At 39.9% G+C, this 19,616-nt stretch overlaps 2 protein-coding genes across 2 annotated transcripts in view; both read right to left on the reverse strand.

Moving 5' to 3' along the window:
* TXNDC12 (thioredoxin domain containing 12) overlaps nt 1–19,616 on the reverse strand; it is a 27,963-nt gene that overhangs the window by 5,410 nt on the left and 2,937 nt on the right. Inside the window, exons 2-3 of the mRNA XM_040470228.1 lie at nt 8,089–8,149; nt 592–644 (exon numbers count right to left, since the gene is read on the reverse strand). Of these exons, the coding sequence (XP_040326162.1) occupies nt 592–644; nt 8,089–8,149 (114 nt within the window). The remainder of the gene's footprint in view (nt 1–591; nt 645–8,088; nt 8,150–19,616) is intronic.
* KTI12 (KTI12 chromatin associated homolog) lies at nt 3,574–5,049 on the reverse strand. Its single transcript, XM_040470227.1, has one exon. The coding sequence runs from the start codon at nt 4,992–4,994 to the stop codon at nt 3,930–3,932; it is 1,065 nt and encodes a 354-aa protein (XP_040326161.1). The 5' UTR covers nt 4,995–5,049; the 3' UTR covers nt 3,574–3,929.

Consider the following 19,616-nt stretch of genomic DNA (forward strand, 5'->3'; position numbering starts at 1 on the left):
GAAAGAATAGGTGCCACAAATAACATTGGGTTCTAAATTTCATTCCCACCTCCTCCAGAAAGACTTCCTTAACCACTTCTCATGTTTCTGTACACTTCAGCTTCCTGTATTTACTGTCTATACAACTACTATAGCACTAATACTATACTCTCCCTAACCATATCTCAATTGCTTTACTCTCCAACCCCTTGCAAAGGTAACTGCAAACTTCTTGAGGGCAGGGAATCTATGTCATATATATTTCTTTGGTATTCCTTAGAGCAATCAGTACTGCTGGGAAAAGTCTGTGCCAATGTTTTTTATTTATTTTTTTAAAATGTTTATTTCTGACAGAGAGAGAGACAGACAGACAGACAGCATGAGCAAGGGAGGGGCAGAGAGAGAGGGAGACACAGAATCCGAAGCAGGCTCCAGATGTGAGCTGTCAGTACAGAGCCTGATGTGGGGCTCAAACTCACGAACCGTGAAATCATGACCTGAGCTGAAGTCAGACACTTAACTGACTGAGCCACCCAGGTACCCCTGTGCTAATTTTTTTAACTACATGTTAATATTTAAGAACACATTTGAGGTTTGATTATTTGTACTTACCTTTGCAAGCTCCACACCAGGACTTATGGATGATCACCATTAGGGGCAAGCCACTTGAAAAGAAAACAAAGGAATTATAATCTAGTAATTCCATTTCTTTAAGTCTACCCTAATAAAATGACCATATATAAAGACAAAGATTAATGTATAAAGACATTCAGGTAGTACGATTTGGATTAAGAAAATTTTTAGGCAACATATTCAATAATAGATTATAATAAAATTATTGGTAAGTTCTGACATTCCTATAAATTCTGCAAATTTGGGCTTTAAAGCTAGGGAGAAAAGACTGTAGAAGAAACATCAAATTACAGTATTTCTAAATGTTATGGTTATATAATCATTGAAAACGTTAAAATTTTTCATTGGTACATCAAATTAAACAGAATGGGGTGCCTGGCTGTCTCAGTCAGTAGATCATGTGACTCCAGATCTCAGGATCATGAATTTAAACCCGTTGGGTGAAGAGCTTACTTTAAAAAAAACAAAAAAACAAAAAACAGAATATAAAATTATCATCTACAGTTTGGATTTAATTGTACAACTATGTACAGAGGAAAGACCCTAAAATGAAATGAAATATACCAAAACATAATAGTTATCCCTAGATAATGGGATTGTGGATTTTACTATACTTTTTCTATATTTTCCATTTTTTCTACAATTAAATGTAATCTTTATAATCAGGGAGGAAAAAACTTTTTCTTTTTTAAAATGATGAGCAACATCATCCACCTGAACCAGTCTTGGCCAAATGAAGTCCTTAAGCTCTCAAGGCTTAAATGCCAACTTGTAGGAAAGTCCTATGTAAGCAGCCATGGCTTTCTGAATCATACAACCCCTGTAACACCACACTACACAATACAATCATTGCATTTACTATATTTACTCTATTACTTACCCATCTCCCTGCAATAGACTCGGGAGTTCCCTAAAGCAAAGAACTCAGCTCTCCCTACATGCCTTACATGTGGCACATAGAATATTATTGATATTATTGAATATATTGATAAATGCATAGCATTTACTATGTATTAGACACTATTCTAAATACACATAATTAATTGTCAAATGAATTATTCAATACCTTATTAGAGGCCTACTACAAATCCGGGGTGGATTTGTACCTCTAATAGTCGTAAAAACCGAATAAGCAGGAAAAACTTATGTGAGAAGTGGGATCTAAGTAACCATAATAATAATAATAATAATAATAATAATAATAACCAAAATATGCTACCCATTTATTATACATTGTGCTATGTGCTTTACAGGCATTATCTCATTTAAATCCTCACAACAATCCTAATGTATATACTACTAACGTTCTCATAATAGAAATAAGAAAACTGAGACTCCCAAGAGATTAAATATTTGGCCACATAAAATCTAGGTTCTGTCATTTATGACCTAATTCATTAAGTCTGACTCTAAAACCAATGTTCTTTCTGACCATTACTGTCTACTTCAATTTAGAATCGCAATCCACAACCAATAACTAACTTTGAATCTGAGAACAGAGGTTGGAAAAGGCATTAGAAGTTGCCTAGTCCAAACCTTCCTTTCACACAGGAATTCTAATATATATCATCTAATATAGCGTATGTAAATATAATACATCCACTATATCAAATATAACAAAAGGTGGTCCAGACTGCCTAATGAGCAAGAAACCCACCACCAAGGTAGCCCAACCTTTCAATAGCTCCATGCACTTACAGAGCAGTTTGGAATGCCTTGCTCCCTCCTCCCTCTCTAGTAAACTCTTATTTATCCTTCTAGAGCAGAGATCAGCAAATCTCTGCAGACCTGATCCAGGCCACTGCCTGCTTCTGTAGAGCTGTAAGATACAAGCTATTTTTTTTTTCATTTTTAAATGGTTGAAAACAAATCTAAAAATAGTCCCCCTTGTGATATGTGAAAATTAAATACAATACACATTTTGGTGTAGTTTTATTCAAGCACACTTATACTGAGGTGCCTGGCTGGCTCAGCTGTAATAGTATGCAACTCATGGTCTCAGGGTCATGAGTTGGAGCCCCGCTTGGGTGTAGAAATCACTTAAATAAACACAAACACACACACATACGTACTCATATTCAGTTGTATACTTATTGTATATGGTTGCTTTTGTGCTAAAATGTGCTACAGCTAATAAGCTACAACAGAGACCCTATGGCCCACAAGGCTAAAACATTTACTATTTGATGCTTTGCTGACACATGTTCTACAGTAACAGCTCAAATATTAACCCCTCTACAAGCCTTCCCAAAACTATCTTCTCTCAACGGCTAATTAGTCCTTTCCTTTTCTGGGGTCCCAAACCATTCTGTCATTATCCTGTAAACACCGACGTTTTTACACCATAATCATGTTTACTTGTATTTCTCACCAAACTATTAATTTCTCAAGGGCAAAGACAGTATCTAATTCATCTTTGAAAATCACAAGTGCTGATTTTTATTTAATAAAATCAGTGAAAGAATGAAAAATCTTAAAGTGGTATTTGCCTTGAAATAAAGAATGAAGCGCAACACTTATGGAAGTTGTCATCATCACTCTAGGTTAGACCAAATATCCATCATCTCATCAAGAGATGAGAGAGATGGACCAAATATCCATCTCTCATCAAGCACTGTCAAAGTACTATTTTGGTCAAAGGCATAACAGTAATACATGTGTCTCTAAATGTTACATTAAGTAAATTACATGAAGAACATTAAGTTACACGAAGCAAAAGAAATTCCAGCAGACTTTCTTCTAAAAGATTTTATTAGATGTAAACTCTAATAGTTATGTCTTTTGCTTCCACTAGAACCAAAGCTTCCCAAGGACAGAAACCAGTGGATTTACTGGTGACCCCTGGCCCCAGGACAGACTAGCAAAAAGTAGACACAGTACTTTAAAAACTGTGGTATGAAAGAAAGGCCAGTGCAGATGCAGAACTGTCTCATCTTCAGTTTCCACTCACAATTGTTTAAAAAAAAAATTCATCCATCCAGTCTGCTCTCCTACAATTCAGATGGGGGAAATCCTGGGTGTGTGACACCACAGGTAGAACCCAATCTAAACAAATTCTGTCCACCTGAGCTCTGTCCTGGAGAAAATTGCCAAGATCCTCCAAGCCAGTTCTCCATTTTCTCTAGTCTCAATTTATGCTGTAACTCAAGGCCTGTCACAACAGAGGCACTCAGAGGAAAATGTGAGTAAAATCAGTCACAACAGCTGTAGTACGACACATCAACATGATCTGTAGACCTTCAAATTACGTTATCAAGAAAGAGAGAGCAGTGGAGGTTAGACAAGGAGCCAGGGCTTTCCCCCCACACCTCCTCTGTTTAGTGCAGGCTCTGGCTCAGATACTGCAGAAACATGTTGGCCAGCTGAGGCAGGTTCTCATTGTTGGGATGCATTTTGGTGTAGGAAATAAACTGGCGTCGGAGGCGACTCAGTTCTGCCATGGTCAAAGGCCGGGTAAACTGCAGGTGCTCCGTGGTGCCAGGAAGCTTAAGCAAGTCTCCAGGGACCGCGCGCTTCTGAGCTTCCATCAGTCCTGCCAACACCTGGCTGGTGACCTGATCCAACTGGTGTAGAAAGCTGCCGGAGGCAAGGGGCTGGGACTGTGTAGACTGATGCGGTGGGGGAGCCTGGTTCTCAAACAAGGCAGCCCGTATCTCTGCCAGGGGTAATGGCTCCTCTAAGCCCACCAAGGTGAACAGGGGCCGGTCCCAGCGGTTCCGAGAGTCGGGAGCCTCAAAGCGCAGCGTTAGTGCCTCCATAAGTTCAGGAGAGTAAAAGGTACTGACCATACGCTTTTCACATGTATCAAATTCTGAAGTCACAGGAGCTGGAAGATCTGGCACCCCGGTTTCCTCCGGCTCCAGTTCCTTAGGTACAACTGCTTGGGTTCTTCCGCTTGCTACAGAGTCCACTGCTTGTGGTTCCCTGAGGACAGGGGTGCCCACCGCCAGAGGTCTCCCTCTTTCCTCAGTGCGCGGCCTCCAACTCACACTGAGGTTCAGGCCTCGGTGGTCCACCGCATCAGCCACCCGAGGTCCCCCGCTCAGACCGCCCGGCCGTACGCAATATACCAGACAGAGCGGAGTGCGCGCCGCCCGCGCCAGGCAGTAGAGCTCGTAGCGGAAGCCCTTGATGTAGTTAAGCGAGTCGAGGATGACTACATCGTGGCGACTGAGGCGCCTCTCCACTGCGGCTCGCAAGGCCCCGCGCAACGCCTTCTCACGGGCCGGATCGCCATACACCGTCGCGTCCTCCGTACCCAGCACCAACGCGTCATCCACTACGTACACCGCGCGGCCCTCGGCCGCTAACGCCCCACGGAGCTCCTCCGCCCGCCGGCTCTTGCCGCTGTATGGCAGCCCGCAAAACACTACGAGCGGCATCCTTACGGGACGCGGCCATGTGCAACCGGTAGCGTCACTTCCGGGTTGCTGAACTCTCCGGCGCAAACCGGAAGGGCAAAGTGCACTTCCTGTCCCTCTCTACTCTTTAAAGAAATTTTTTTTTTCAACGTTTCTATTTATTTTTGGGACAGAGAGAGACAGAGCATGAACGGGGGAGGGACAGAGAGAGAGGGAGACACAGAATCGGAAACAGGCTCCAGGCTCCAAGCCATCAGCCCAGAGCCTGACGCGGGGCTCGAACTCACGGACCGTGAGATCGTGACCTGGCTGAAGCCGGACGCTTAACCGACTGCGCCACCCAGGCGCCCCGGTCCCTCTCTACTCTTAAAGGACTTATTGTTGCTGTGGAAACATGAGATCTACCCCAACTAAACCCAGGATCTGCTCTCAGAAAAAAGATGGAAATAAGAATGACATCATTTATTTATGTCAAATAAGCCTCAAGAGAATGTGATCTGCCAAAGACTGCCCAACCGTTTATAATAGGGCCCTAATGAGCATTAAACATTGCAAAGCAGTGAGCACCATATTTATCATACAAAGACCATTCACAAATGCTAGTTCCCCTTCTTTCCTTACACCCAGTGATTCTCAGTAACTGTTTACTCAATAACCATTTCAATCATTCAACTTCTTCATGATTGGGAATTCAGATGAACATAAAACAGTTCCCCCATAGAAGTCTGAATGGGAAAAATAAAGCACCTTACATGGATAGAATACGTTGTTGGGATATAAAAGTATAAAAGAGAAAAAACAACATACCCCCCAAAGTCACTTAAGACTTCATCTAGGAACAGTCATTTGATTTAGAACTTGAAAAACTGGGGCGCCTGGGTGGCTCCAGTCTGTAAAGCTGGGGACTTCAGCTCAGCTCACCATCTCCCCGTCTGAGTTCCAGCCCAGGGTGGGGCTCTGTGCTGACACGTCAGAGCCTGGAGCCTGCTTCGGATTCTCCCTGTCTCTGCCTCTCCCCTGCTCACGTTCTGTTTCTCTCTCTCTCTCTCTCTCTCTCTCTCTCTCTCTCTCTCTCTCTGTCAACAATAAATAAACATTAAAAAATTAAAAAAAGAAAAAAAGAACTTGAGACACTAACATAAATTTTTCTCCTGGGTAAGGTTGCTTGATAATATACAGGATGCCTAGTTCAATTTGAATTTCAGATAAGCAACATGTTTTTAATATGTCTCAAATATTGAATGGGCCATATTTAAAATTACTTACAATTTACCCGAAATTCAAATTGAACTGGGCATCCTTATTTTTATTTGCTAAATCTGGCAACCCTATTCTACAGAATGTGTAAGACTCAAAGTCATTAAGCTGTAGGGTCTGTTCTAGCAAAAGCAAGCACTATACAGTTGACCCTTGAAAAACAGGGGTTTGGATTGCACAGGTACACTTATAATGCAGATTTTTTACAGTACAGTACTATAAATGTATTTTCTCTTCCTTATAACTTTCTTAATATTTTTTCTCTAGCTTACTTTGTTGTAAGAATACAATATGCAATACATATAACATACAAAATATGTTAATGGACTGTTTATGTTATCAGTGAGGCTTCCAGTCAACAGTAGATTATTAGTAGTTAAGTTTTTGGGGAGTCAAAAGTTATATGCAGATTTTGACTAAGCAGGTGGTCAGCATCCCTAAGCCCCCATCCCAGCATTGTTTAGGGTCAATTATAATTTTGTAGGTGCAGAAGTGTGAGAGTTTCTGTGCAAGTATGTGTGTGTATAAAGTAGATGCACAGGGGCGCCTGGGTGGCTCAGTTGGTTAAGTGTCCAACTCTTAATTTCGGCTCAGATCATTATCTCACAGTTCATGAATTTGAGCCCCGTGTCAGGCTTTGCACTGACAGCGCGGAACCTGCTTGGTATTCTCTCTCTCCCTTTCTCTCCAACCCTCCCCTGCTCATGCTTGCTCTCTCTCTCTCTCTCTCTCTCTCTCTCTCAAAATAAACATTAAAACATTTTTTTAATAAAGTAGATGCACATATTTTGGGTCTTTGTATCTCTCCAGTACAGTACAATAGAGAACATTCAAGTATTGGCTTTATCACTTAGTAGCTGTGTAATCAATTGACAAATTATTTAATCATTCTGTGTCTCAATTCCTCTCCCATACAATAACAACAGTTCTTATTTCACAGGCTGAACCAACCTCATAGGTTACGAAGATTAAATAAATTAATGTATGTAAAGCACTTAGATCAGTGTTTAGCCTTCCCTCCCCTGCTCTGCCTTTTCTTCTCCTTTGCATCAGTTATTTGCATCAGTGCATAGACTAAACCTAACTGAAACTCGAGACTATTCAACTTGAGACTGTAAGGCAGTGTGGTTTACTGGTGGAGTGCAGGCTCTAATGCCATAGTGCCTGGGTCTGAATCTTGGCTCCACCGCTTACTAGCTATGTGATCTTGAGGAAGTTACTTAACTGCTCTGTGCCTTAGTTTTCTCATCTCTAAAATGAAGGTAACAGCATTAGCCACCTCAAAAGAATTCTTGTGAGAATTAAATGAGTTAATTCACATAATTCAGTGTCTGGTGCATACTAGGCACTTATTAAATGTTAACTAGTAGTGCTTTTTTTTTTAATATTTGGTTATTTTTTGAGAGAGAGAGAGGGAGAGAGAGCGAGCAGGGGAGGGGCAGAAAGAGAGAGGGAGAAATCCCAAGCAGGCTCCGCAATGTCAGCACAGAGCCTGATGTGGGGCTCAATCCCAGGAACTGTGAGATCATGACCTGAGGTGAAACCAAGAGTCCGATGCTCAACCAACTATGCCACCCAGGCACCTCGACTAGTATTGTTGTTGTTGTTATCATCAGGCAACTCCCCAGTTTTGGCTCTGTTTTGGCATAATCCTTCACCTGAAATTAATGTTAAGCTGATGGCTGGAAAGTGTTTTACCACCATAAATAACCTGCTGAATGTATTTTATTTTTACAGCAATCTCTAGGTCCAATGTGGGATTGTACTTGTGACACCAAGATCAAGAGTTGCATGCTCTATCTGATGAGCCAGCCAGGCACCCCTTCCACTATAAATAACCTAAAACCATATCTTGTACCTTGCAGCTGCTTCCTTCTTCCCATCTTCTAGTGTCCTCCAATGAATGTGATCTCCAAAACCTGGAAGGAAAGAGCCTTATAAACATTCACCCGTGAATAGAGACAAAGACCCAAAAAAAGAAATGTGGCATGTTCACAAGGTAGCCATAAAAAAGTTTTCCTCTGTCAAGAACATGGTGTTCAAGTCTCAGCTCTACCACTTTCTGGGTGTATGGGACCATGAATGGTCCCATACTTCAAGGCTCAGTTTACTTTCATATATATAAAACAGAGAAAACATGACCTAATTCATAATTTTTAAGAACAGCAAATAATGGTTGTGAAATTCTTTAACATTGAGTATGCAAATAACACTATAAGCATGAATGAGAACTTTCCACAGGGTAAACACAAAATAGGTCACAACAAATCATTACTAGCTGGAGACAATACAGGAACATAGATTTAGGGTCAGAAATACAAGGGTATGGGATGCCTGGGTGGCTCAGGTCATGATCTCATGGTTTGTGGGTTTGAGTCCTGCCTCGGGCTTTGTGTTGGAGCCTCCTTTGGATTCTGTATCTCCCTCTCTCTCTCTGCCCCTCACCTACTCATGCTCTCTCTCTCTCTCTCTCAAAAATAAACAAACGTTGGGGCGCCTGGGTGGCGCAGTCGGTTAAGCGTCCGACTTCAGCCAGGTCACGATCTCGCGGTCCGTGAGTTCGAGCCCCGCATCGGGCTCTGGGCTGATAGCTCAGAGCCTGGAGCCTGTTTCCGATTCTGTGTCTCCCTCTCTCTCTGCCCCTCCCCCGTTCATGCTATGTCTCTCTCTGTCCCAAAAATAAATAAACGTTGAAAAAAAAATAAAAAAAAAAAAATACAAGGATATGTGACTCCACTTCCTATTAAATGTGTGAATTTTGTAAATGTAGTGAACTCTCCAAGTCCCAATTTATTCATCTTTAAAATCAAGATAATAATACCTACCTCCAAGTGTTGGTGTAAAGATTAAATGAGATAATGTATCCAAAGCTACTCTTATTATTCCCATAACTTCCACCAAAATCATACCTCTGTTATGTCAAAACCTTTCAGAGGCTCTCCAATTACCTAAAAAGAAAAGTCAAACTTTGGTAGCAGGGCTTACAAAGCCTTTCAAAATATGGCACCTGTCCATCTCCCCAGGCTCACTTTCCACACTTTTTCTAAAATCCTCTACACAAAACTATTTTCATTTCCTTAAACTCGGCATGTACTGTCTCCCCTCCAGCCTTCATAATTACTGCCTCCTCTGCCTTTCCTTCCATCCTCACTTCCAATTTATTCTTCAAGTACAAACCCAGAGGGCATCATTACATCTGATAAATCTTCCCTGACTCCCAAAGCAGCCTATTCTTGCTCCATCACAGCATTTCCCAGGCTGAACTATAAATGTTTATGTGCCTGTCTCCCTCACACTAAAGGGAACTACCTTAGGGCTGAGATCATATCTGTCTTATTCCCTCCTGTTTCTCCAGCATTGAGCATTATACATGGCCATAGTAAGTGCTCCATAAAATATTTTTTGAGTAAATGAATCTTATTTAGGCCATATCATGTAAATGACTTAGTTTTATTACTTGAAAAATATTGAGTGATCACAGTAATACTGTCATTCATTGGCCCCTTTATATGTGCTCATGTTAACTACACGTTATCTCATCTAAATTTGGCCTTGGGGCGCCTGGGTGGCTCAGTGGGTTAAACATCCGACTTTGCCTCAGGTCATGATCTCAGTTTGTGGGTTCGAGCCCTACATTGGGCTCTGTGCTGACAGCTCAGAGCCTGGAGCCTGCTTCGGATTCTGTGTCTTCCTCTCTCTCTGCCCCTCCCCCACTCATGCTCTGTTTCTACCTCAAAAATAAATACATAAATTTTTTTTTTAATTTGGCCTTAACAATAACCCTCTCTATATTTCCCTAAACTTCTGTTTTCTCATCAGTAAAATAGGTAAAATAATAGCTGTATCTCATAAGATTGCTACTGGATATTACATAAGAAATAAGAATATATAGTACCTTAGCACACTGCTTAGCATTTATAAATGATCAGTAAATAGCAGCTTTTGTTATGCTTTTCATTTGAGACTTCTAAGGCTCTGAGAAGTTACATAACCTGTACCAGGTCACATAGCTGGTAAATGGCCAAGCTGGGATTTAAACTTCAATTCTATGACTTTTCAGTTATGATACTATCTTGCAGACCTTCCTTTCCCAGAAGAAATTCAAATTTCCATCAGTGTTACCACAGGGAAATAAAGAGCTCATCTAGATTAGTGCACAGAGGCAGTATCCCAACTAATCATCATCATTTTTCATTTCCAACAGTGTGGGTTGCTAGCCAAGAGAAATATGTCACTTGCCTAGGGCCCAAAGTCTAATCCTGAAGGGTTAATGATTAAGTGAGAGTGAAACTGGGAGAACTGGAAGGTGCCTAATGTGACTGATCACCATCATTCTACCTGTCAATACCTAAACTCAGGCAACTTAATCCTGCCTTGGCGGGACTGCCCAAGTAGACAGTTTGGGGCGGTATCCACCTACAAAATAATAAAATCCCAGATAAAACAGACTTTCAAAATGTACTCACTGGGCTAAAGTAAGCTAAAACCAAATAGTGAGCAACAAATAAAAGGGAAAGCTGACCTGAAAGCAAATGTCTATTACAATAGAGCAAAATGGAGATAAATCTGAGATTCCATATTTAAACAATTTTAAAAAAGACTGAAATGATAATACCCCTAGTTTTCCAGATAAGTCAAATTTCAAACCTTTCTACAGGAAAGTACTCCCCACTTTAGGCCTCCAGAATAGCCAAAGATGAACAGTTCACAATCATAGATTCCCCCAAACACATAAGAAAACAGGCCACCACAAGTAGGAATCAGCAGAGGCAACAAATAGATTTAGACCCCCTACGGACTTCAGATATTAGAATTATCAGCCATAGGACACAAAGATAACTACGTGTGAACATTTAAAGAAATAACACATGGAGGGTGCCTGGGTGGCTCAGTTGGTTAAACGCCCGAGTTGATTTTGGCTCAGGTCATGACCTCATGGTTTGTGCACTGTCAGTGCAGAGCCTGCTTGGGATTCTCTCTTTCCCTCTCTCTCTGCTCCTCCCCCACTCGCTCACTCTTTCTCTCTCAAAATAAACAGTTTTTTAAATTAAAAACACATAAAGAAGTAACACATGGGATCACAAAAATGCATGCAACACATGAAATAAATAGGCAAATCTATAAAGGCACCTGGACTTCTAGAAATTAAATATATAGGGGCAGCTGGGTGGCTCAGTTGGTAGAACATTTGATCCTTGGTGTCGGGGTTGTGAGTTCAAGCCCTACCTTGGGCATAGAGCCTACTTAAAAAAAATAATCGTTGAAATATAATATCAATGGATATTCAGTGATAAAAAGAAATGAGCTAGTAAGCCACAAAATGACATGGAGGAACCTTAAATGCATATTGCTAAGTGAATGACGCCAATCTGAAAATGCTACATAATATATGATTCCAACTACATAACATTCTGGAAGAGGCAAAACTATGGAGATTATAAAAAGATCAGTGGTTGCCAGGGGTTCACGGGGGACGGAGGGATGAGTAGGTGGAACATAGAATTTTTATAGCAGTGAAACTATTCTGTACGATTCTGTAATGGCAGATATATGTTGTTATGAGTTAAATTGTGTCTACCCCACCAAATTAGTATGTTGAAGTCCTAAACCACAATACCTGAGAATAGGACTGTATTTGGACAGTCTTTAAAGAGGTTAATTAAATTAAAATGAGGTCACTAGTATAGGTCCTAATCCATTATAACTGGTGTCCTTCTAAAAAGAGATTAGGACAGACACATATAAAAAAAAGAAAGACCATGTGAAGACACAGAAAGACAGCCATCTATAAGAAGAAACCAATCCTGCCAACCACTTGATGTTGAACTTCTAGCTTCCAGATTTGTAAGAAAATAAATTTTTGTTAATTTATTAATTAATTATTAATTTATTTCTACAAGTGTGTAGAATTTGTTATGGCACCTCTAGCAAATTAACATATATGTCATTATACACTTGTCAAAACCCAGAGACTATATAGCACAAATGTAAACCATGGACTTTAGTCAATAATAATGTATCAATACTGGCTCATCAATTGTAACAAATGAACAACATCAATGCAAGATGTTAATGATAGGGAAAACCCGGGGAGGGGAAAAGTGGAGGGGTGACAGCTGACATGGAACTCTACTTTCCACTCAAGTTTTCTACAGACCTTACACTGCTCAAAAAAATAAATTCTATTAATTAAAAAAAATACAATGAGGGGCACCTGGGTGGCTCAGTTGGTCAAGCATCCGACTTTGGCTCAGGTCATGATCTCATGATTTGTGAGTTCAAGCCCCGTGTTGGGCTCTGTGCTGACAACTCAGAGCTTGGAGATATTTTGAAGGGGCACCTGGTTGGCTCAGTCAGAAAGTGAGTGACTCTTGATCTCAGGATTGTGAGTTTGAGCCCCATGTTGGATGTAGAGATTACTAAAAAAATAAGTAAGTAAACTTTGTATTTTTTAATAAATGTTAAATGATTTTTAATTAAAAAATAAAAAAATTCAATGAATAGGTTAAAACAGCAAATTAGAGACCAGTGGAGAGATAAATCAGAAGTTATCCAGAATGCAGCATGGAGAGATAAGGGGATAGAAAATGTGAAGAAGAGGCCAAGAAATATTGAGAAGATTAATAGAGCTAGTATAAAAAGAATTGGAGTTTCAGAATGAAAAGATGAGAGAAAAGAATATATTTGAAAAGACAATATCACTGGGATAGGGCACTGGGTGACTGGGGAACAAAAATGGGAGGAAAAAATACCTTTTGAAATATCAAACCATGTGAATGTATTACTACTTAAAATACATTTGCATCTTTCAAAAAGAAAAAGAAAGAAAGAATGGCTGAGAATTTTCAAGAACTTAGAGAAAACATGAATTTTCAGGTACACAAAGCACAATCTATAACAACTGAGACAAATTACAAAATCAAAATACATACACTTACACCGTAGTGAAACTGCAGAGCAGCAGAAATATTAAGATCTTTAAAGCATTTCAGAGACAAATGACATATTTCCTACAAAACATCAATAATTAGACTGACAGGAGCAAACTAGAAATCAGAAGAAAGCAGAATACCATCTTCAAAATACTGAAAAGGAAATATCCCTAAATTTAGAATTACGTGCCTAGCAAAGCTATCTTTCAAGAACGAGGGCAAGACAGACATCTTCTGAAAAACTAAGAAACTTTTCCACCAACACGTATTCACAACTCATTATTATTTCAATGAATAAATATTTACTATGTAATATTACATAGTGGTTAAGAGCATGAACTCTGAGGGGCGCCTGGGTGGCGCAGTCGGTTAAGCGTCCGACTTCAGCCAGGTCACGATCTCGCGCTCCGTGAGTTTGAGCCCCGTGTTGGGCTCTGGGCTGATGGCTCAGAGCCTGGAGCCTGTTTCCAATTCTGTGTCTCCCTCTCTCTCTGCCCCTCCCCCGTTCATGCTCTGTCTCTCTCTGTCCCAAAAATAAATAAATGTTGAAAAAAAATTTTTTTTTAATAAAAAAAAAAAAAAAAAAAGAGCATGAACTCTGGACCTAGACTCCCTAGGTTGGAATCCTAGTTGCAGCTTACTAGCTGTGTGACTTAGAGCAAGTTTCTTACCCTCAGTTTCTTCACCTGTGGATAACCAAGGATTACAACAGTACTTACCTGTTAGGGTTGCTGTGAGGATTGAAAAAATGAATACGTTAAAGAACTCTGAACAGTGTCTGGCACTGGAGAATTGCTACAAGTACCCGCTATTAATATAATATGCAAGGCACTGTTCTAAGTACTTTATGAATATTGATCCTCATAATAACCCTAGAGGTAGGTACTCTTATTAATCCCATTTTACAGATGAGAAAACTGAGGCACAAAGTCTAAATAACTCCCAAGTTTATATCACTAATGAGCATCAGAGCTGGGATCTGAACCTAGGCAATCAAGGTCCAGACTCCCTGCTTTTAATCACTACACAGTGGTGTCCCTAAAACTAGAGGGAGGTAAGAACAAAGAGGGAATAAAGAGGAGGGAACAGACAATGCAGGGCCTGTTAGGCCACTGTAAAGACTCTAGCTTTTACTAGGCTCTTGGGTTTTGATCAGAGTAGTAACACAATGTGGTTTATGTTTTCACAGGATTGCTTTGGCTTCTATGCTGAAAACAAACTATAGGGGGTGTTATGAGTTGAACTGTATCCCTTAAAAAAAGATATGTTGGAGTCCTAACCCCCAGACTTGTGACCTTATTTGGAAATAGGGTCTTTACAGAGGTAATCAAGTTAAAATGAGGTCGGTGAGGTGGGCCCTAACCCAATGTGACTGGTCTCTATCTAAAAAGGGAAATGTGGACACAGATATGCACACAGGAAGAGCATAGCCATCTACAGATCCATCCCTCACTGTTCAGAAGGAACCAATCCTGCCGATTTCAAACTTCCAGCCTCCAGAACTGTGAGACAATAAATTTCTGTTGTTTAAGCCACTCAGTTTGTGGTACTTTGTTACTGCAGACCTAGTAAACTAATATAGGGGGGAAAAGGAAAAGCAAATGAGACTAGTAAAGTGGCTATTGCAATAATCCAGGCAAACAATGATGATGGTTTGGACTAGCAGAGATGATAGAGGGTATAAGATACTACCGGATTCTGGATATATTTTGAAGGCAAAGTCAAAAGGATTTTGCTATGCATATGGGGTGAGAGAAGTTGAGGACAACTCTTAAGGTTTTTGGCTTGGGCAACTGGAAAAATGGAGTTGCCATTAACAGAACTGGGGAAGGGAGCAATTAGAGTTGAGTTTTGGAAAGAAACATTAAGAGATTTGATTTGGGTATGTTCACTTTGAGATGCTTACTAGACATCTAAGTATAGATGCTGAATAAGCAACTAAATGTCTAAGGCTGAAATTCAAGGGACAGGTATCAGAATGTGGATGTTATTAAAGTCATGAGACTGAATAAGATCACCAAGGGAGTGAGTATAGATGGAGAGGGAGTCTAAGAGCCCTGGAGGACTCCTAGGTCAGGGGAGATAAAGAAGAACAAGACAAGGACAAGAGAAGGAACTGCCAAGTGAGACTGGCAGAAAACTAGCAGTGCATGGAGTCCTGGAATCCAAGTGTTTCCAAGATGTTTCAAGAAGGAAGGATGATCAACTGACTCCAATGTTCCTGTTAAATCAGAAATAACCTCAGCATTTAGCAACTGGAGAGCAATGCTGACCTTGATAAGATCAGTTTCAATTAGACGAGTGGGATGAAAGCATGATTAGAGCAAGATCAAGATAGCCCAGGGGAAGAATCAGAGGAGTACCTACAACTCTTGCACAGAATCTTCCCATATGGGGGGTAATTGTTAGGGGGAGCAGTGAGTTGAGGAAGGGTTTTTATTCAATATGGAGGAAAGTATAGAGATGTTGAAAGCTGATAGAAATGATGTAATAAAGGGAGGACAATTGCTGATACAGGACAAGAAAGCTGAGTCAAAAATATCTAGAGGAGGTGAAAGGAGAAAGGAGTTAGTACTCCAATAGAGGGATCAGCTTTTGCTAGGAGCACAGATAGTTTATCCAGTAGACAGGGGAGGAAGAATATATGGACACTGGTGCTAGAAGGTGGGTAGATATAGTGGTAACACTTTTTGAAAGGCCTCTTCCAATTGCTTCTATCTTCTGTTAAAGAGGAAACATGGTCACCAGCTGACAGCAAAGATTGTGGAGAAAGTATTGGAGATTTGAAGAGACAAAGGGAAATTAAAATAGTCTCCTAGGAGGGAAGAACCAGAGAAACTAAAAGAATAAGTGAAGGTCACATTTCAGGAAGAAAATGATTCCAGAAGAAAGCCTAGATACAAGGAATAGTGAACAAATAAATTGGGAAACATGTGGATAAATCTAATTATTATCTTTACAAAGAATGTTAGTGTTCAATTGGTAGAGTTAAAAACAAACAAACAAACAAACAAACAAAAAAACACCGAACAACTGCTTATAAGTAAAGAGGAGGTGACTGAAGTTGAAATGTTCTAAGACCCCTTTCCATTGGACGGTTAATATATTAATATTAGATTTTGTAAGTATGTAAGTAAAATTTCAAAAGTAATCACCAAAAGAACTAGACTGTCAACTTCTACATTAATAAAGGAGACAAAACAAAATGAGAATAAGAAAATACTAAATCCCTAAAATAAACAAGAAGAAAAAACAGTAGCAATGCAAACCAGATGACAGAAATAAGACCAGCTCTGGCAATAACCACCATAAATATAAGTGGACTAAACTTGCCAGTTAAAGTTAAAAAATAGAAATTGTCAGATTTCACTTAAAAAAAAAAAACAAAAAACCTACCTCTATACCATTTAAAAGAGCACCTAAAACAGACAGACTTGAAAAAGTCTAAAGTAAGTTGATTGAAAAGTATGTGTCGGGCAAATGTCACCCAAAAGAAAGTCAAAGAAGCTAGATTAATATCAGGTAAAATTCAATTTCTCCATAAACTGGGGCTACTAAGAAGCTAGCTGACACAGCTAAAGGTCATAGGAGGTTCTGGCTAAGAATAGAGACCCTGTGGCAGCACCATTCAATAGAACTTCCTGCAATGATGGAAATGTTCTAGATCTGCACTATTTAATATGGTAGCCATTAGCCACAAGTGGCTACTGAATACCTGAAATGTGGCTAATGCAACTGAAAAGATGAATTTTTTATTTTGATTAGTTTAAATTTAAGGGTGACATGTGACTAGTACCACTGTATTGGGACAGCAGAAACTTAAGAGATTAGTCCAATCCTTTAATACTAGGAAGGCCTAGAAAAAGGAAGAGGCTACCCAAAACCACAAAATCACAACCAGAATTTAGGTCTCCTGATTCCTAATTAACATGCTTTTCCAGTATCCCAACATGTGCCAACCTGCCTTACTGCATCATCCCTAAGAGTCAGTCTAGAGGTATTATTTGAAACAATTCACTACATGTACAAAATTGCTTTGAAAATTTGTATTAAAAAGTACATTGGAGGGCCTTGTGGGTGGCTCAGTTGGTTAAGCATCCAACTTTGGCTCAGGTTATGGTCTCGCGGCTTGGGGGTTCAAGCCCCACATCAGGCTCTCTGCTCTCAGTGCGGAGCCTGCTTCGGATCCTCTGTCCCCCTCTCTCTCTGCCCCTCTTCTGCTCGCACACGCACACTCTCCCTCTCTCAAATATAAATACACTTAAAAAAAAAAGTACATTGGAGGGGCACCTGGCTGGCTCAGCCGGTAAAGCATGCACCTCTTAATTGTGGGTTCTAAGTTCAAGCCCCAAGTTGGGTATAGAGAGGACTTAAAAATAAAATTGTTAAAAAATAAAAATAAAAAGTACACTGGAATTTTTCATAAGAGTCATAATCACCACCATCATTTTCTGAATGCTTACTTTGTGATGATCACAATAATACAACGATAACAACAATATTAATAATGACTAATACTCATATGGCATTCATTGTATGTCAGGTCCTGTTTTCCATAGTTTTATACATATTAACTTATCTTCACAATAAACTTACAAGGTAGAAACTCTAATTATCCCCATTTTACAGATATGGAAGCTGAAGTCAAACACCTTGCCCAAGGTTGCACTGCCAGTAAATGACAGAACTGGGATTAGAACTTAGGTGGCCAACTTCTAGAGTCTGTATTTTAACCACACACTATACTGCCTTTCCAGCAAAGATTAAATGAACAAACGAATGAAAGAATACAGTCTCACCAAAGGAGAATGAAAACACTGACTTCAGATCTGGAAAACCAGGTCCTTTTGTTTCACTTCAAATATAACTTGAAAGGGTACACTGTTAACTTTGTTATTAAAATCACCTACTCTCCTGACACCCACCCACACTTATACACCCATGCCAAGGTGGAACATTTGAAAACAGTCCAACTTCCTGAAGTGTCACATGCACAGCCACCTAATTTATGCCACTATCTGCAAAGTGAGCTGAAGGCTCCCACATCAGTAGCCCTTTCCCTAAAACATTAATTTTTAAAGTGGGGTTGGGGAGGACCATTTCTAAACACAGCATTTACAGCAGAATTCCAACCCCTTCATCCTGAAAGTGTTTTCATGAATGTATGTGAAAGACATCAGGAAAGTATTATCCACCCACTCCTGCTGTTGAAACAAAAGGTCAAGTGTCAGAGCTGGCAGCCAAGCCTCTAAAACAAGCAACACTGTACCTGAGAGATAGAATAACACAGTAGCTAAGCAAAGTCCAACTACAGTAGAGCAGAACTGGACTGGAATCCCACTTCCACCCTCTTGGCATTTTCACAAATGCAAAATATGGCTAAGAAAAATATCTATCCCATAGGATTCTTGTGAATGTGCGTAGGACACTGACACTTCATGTGTCAGTGCTGAATTTTTATTCCAGAGACTTAACAAAGTCATCTATCTCTGTTTCAGGCAGTGACAGCATCTGAACCACCCCCATTGATAACTTTCTTATTTCTCCTGTGAAGTCTTCAAAGGAGTTTCTGCACTCAGAGACAGGAATGGTATACTGGTTAAGAGGACGGGCTCTAGGATTTCTTAACCAGAGAGTCCATATACCAGCTGTGTGACTCCCTTGCCCCATTTTAGATTCTTCATCTGTGAAATGAGGATGATAAGAAAAAATATTACCCATCTCAGAGGGTTATTGTATTAAACTAGTTAATACATGAAAAATGCACAGAACAGTGCCTGGAATATAGTAAATGTACAGAAAATGTTAGTCATTACAATTCTCCCCATAGATGATATATCCCAAATTTTTAGGACACAGAGAACAACAAAATTATAGTTGACTCCTGAACAACATGGATTTGAACTGCATGCATCTACTTATACATGGATTTTTTTACAGTACTATAAATATATTTCTCTTCCTTGTGATTTTCTTAACATTTCTTTTCTCTAGCTTACTTTATTATATAAAAACAGTATATAATATATAGAACATAATAATATGTGTTCATCAAATATTTATGTTATTGGTAAGGCTACTGATCATCAGTAAAGTTTTGGAGGCGTCAAAAAGTTATATGCTGATTTTTCGACTGTGGGATGTGCAGGTGTCAGCATCCCTAACCCCTGTGCTGCTCAAGAGTCAACTGTATTTGTTAATACCATACTGTTAATACCAACTGTATTTGTTAAAACCACTCCAATACCATACTGTTAGAGCTGAAATGACTCTTAGGAATCATTTCTAGTTCAACACTCTCATTCAATTAATAGTGCCCTGGTAAGACCAGAGCTACATGGTCTGACCAGCATTAAAACCCAGGTTTCCTGGGGCACCTGGGTGGCTCAGTCGGTTAAGCGTCTGACTTCAGGTCATGACTCGGGGTTTGTGAGTTCAAGCCCCGTGTGGGGCT

This window comes from Herpailurus yagouaroundi, unplaced genomic scaffold (genome assembly GCF_014898765.1).
Source record: "Herpailurus yagouaroundi ecotype Mexico unplaced genomic scaffold, PumYag 77, whole genome shotgun sequence".
In the NCBI taxonomy this organism is placed as follows: Eukaryota; Metazoa; Chordata; class Mammalia; order Carnivora; family Felidae; genus Herpailurus; species Herpailurus yagouaroundi.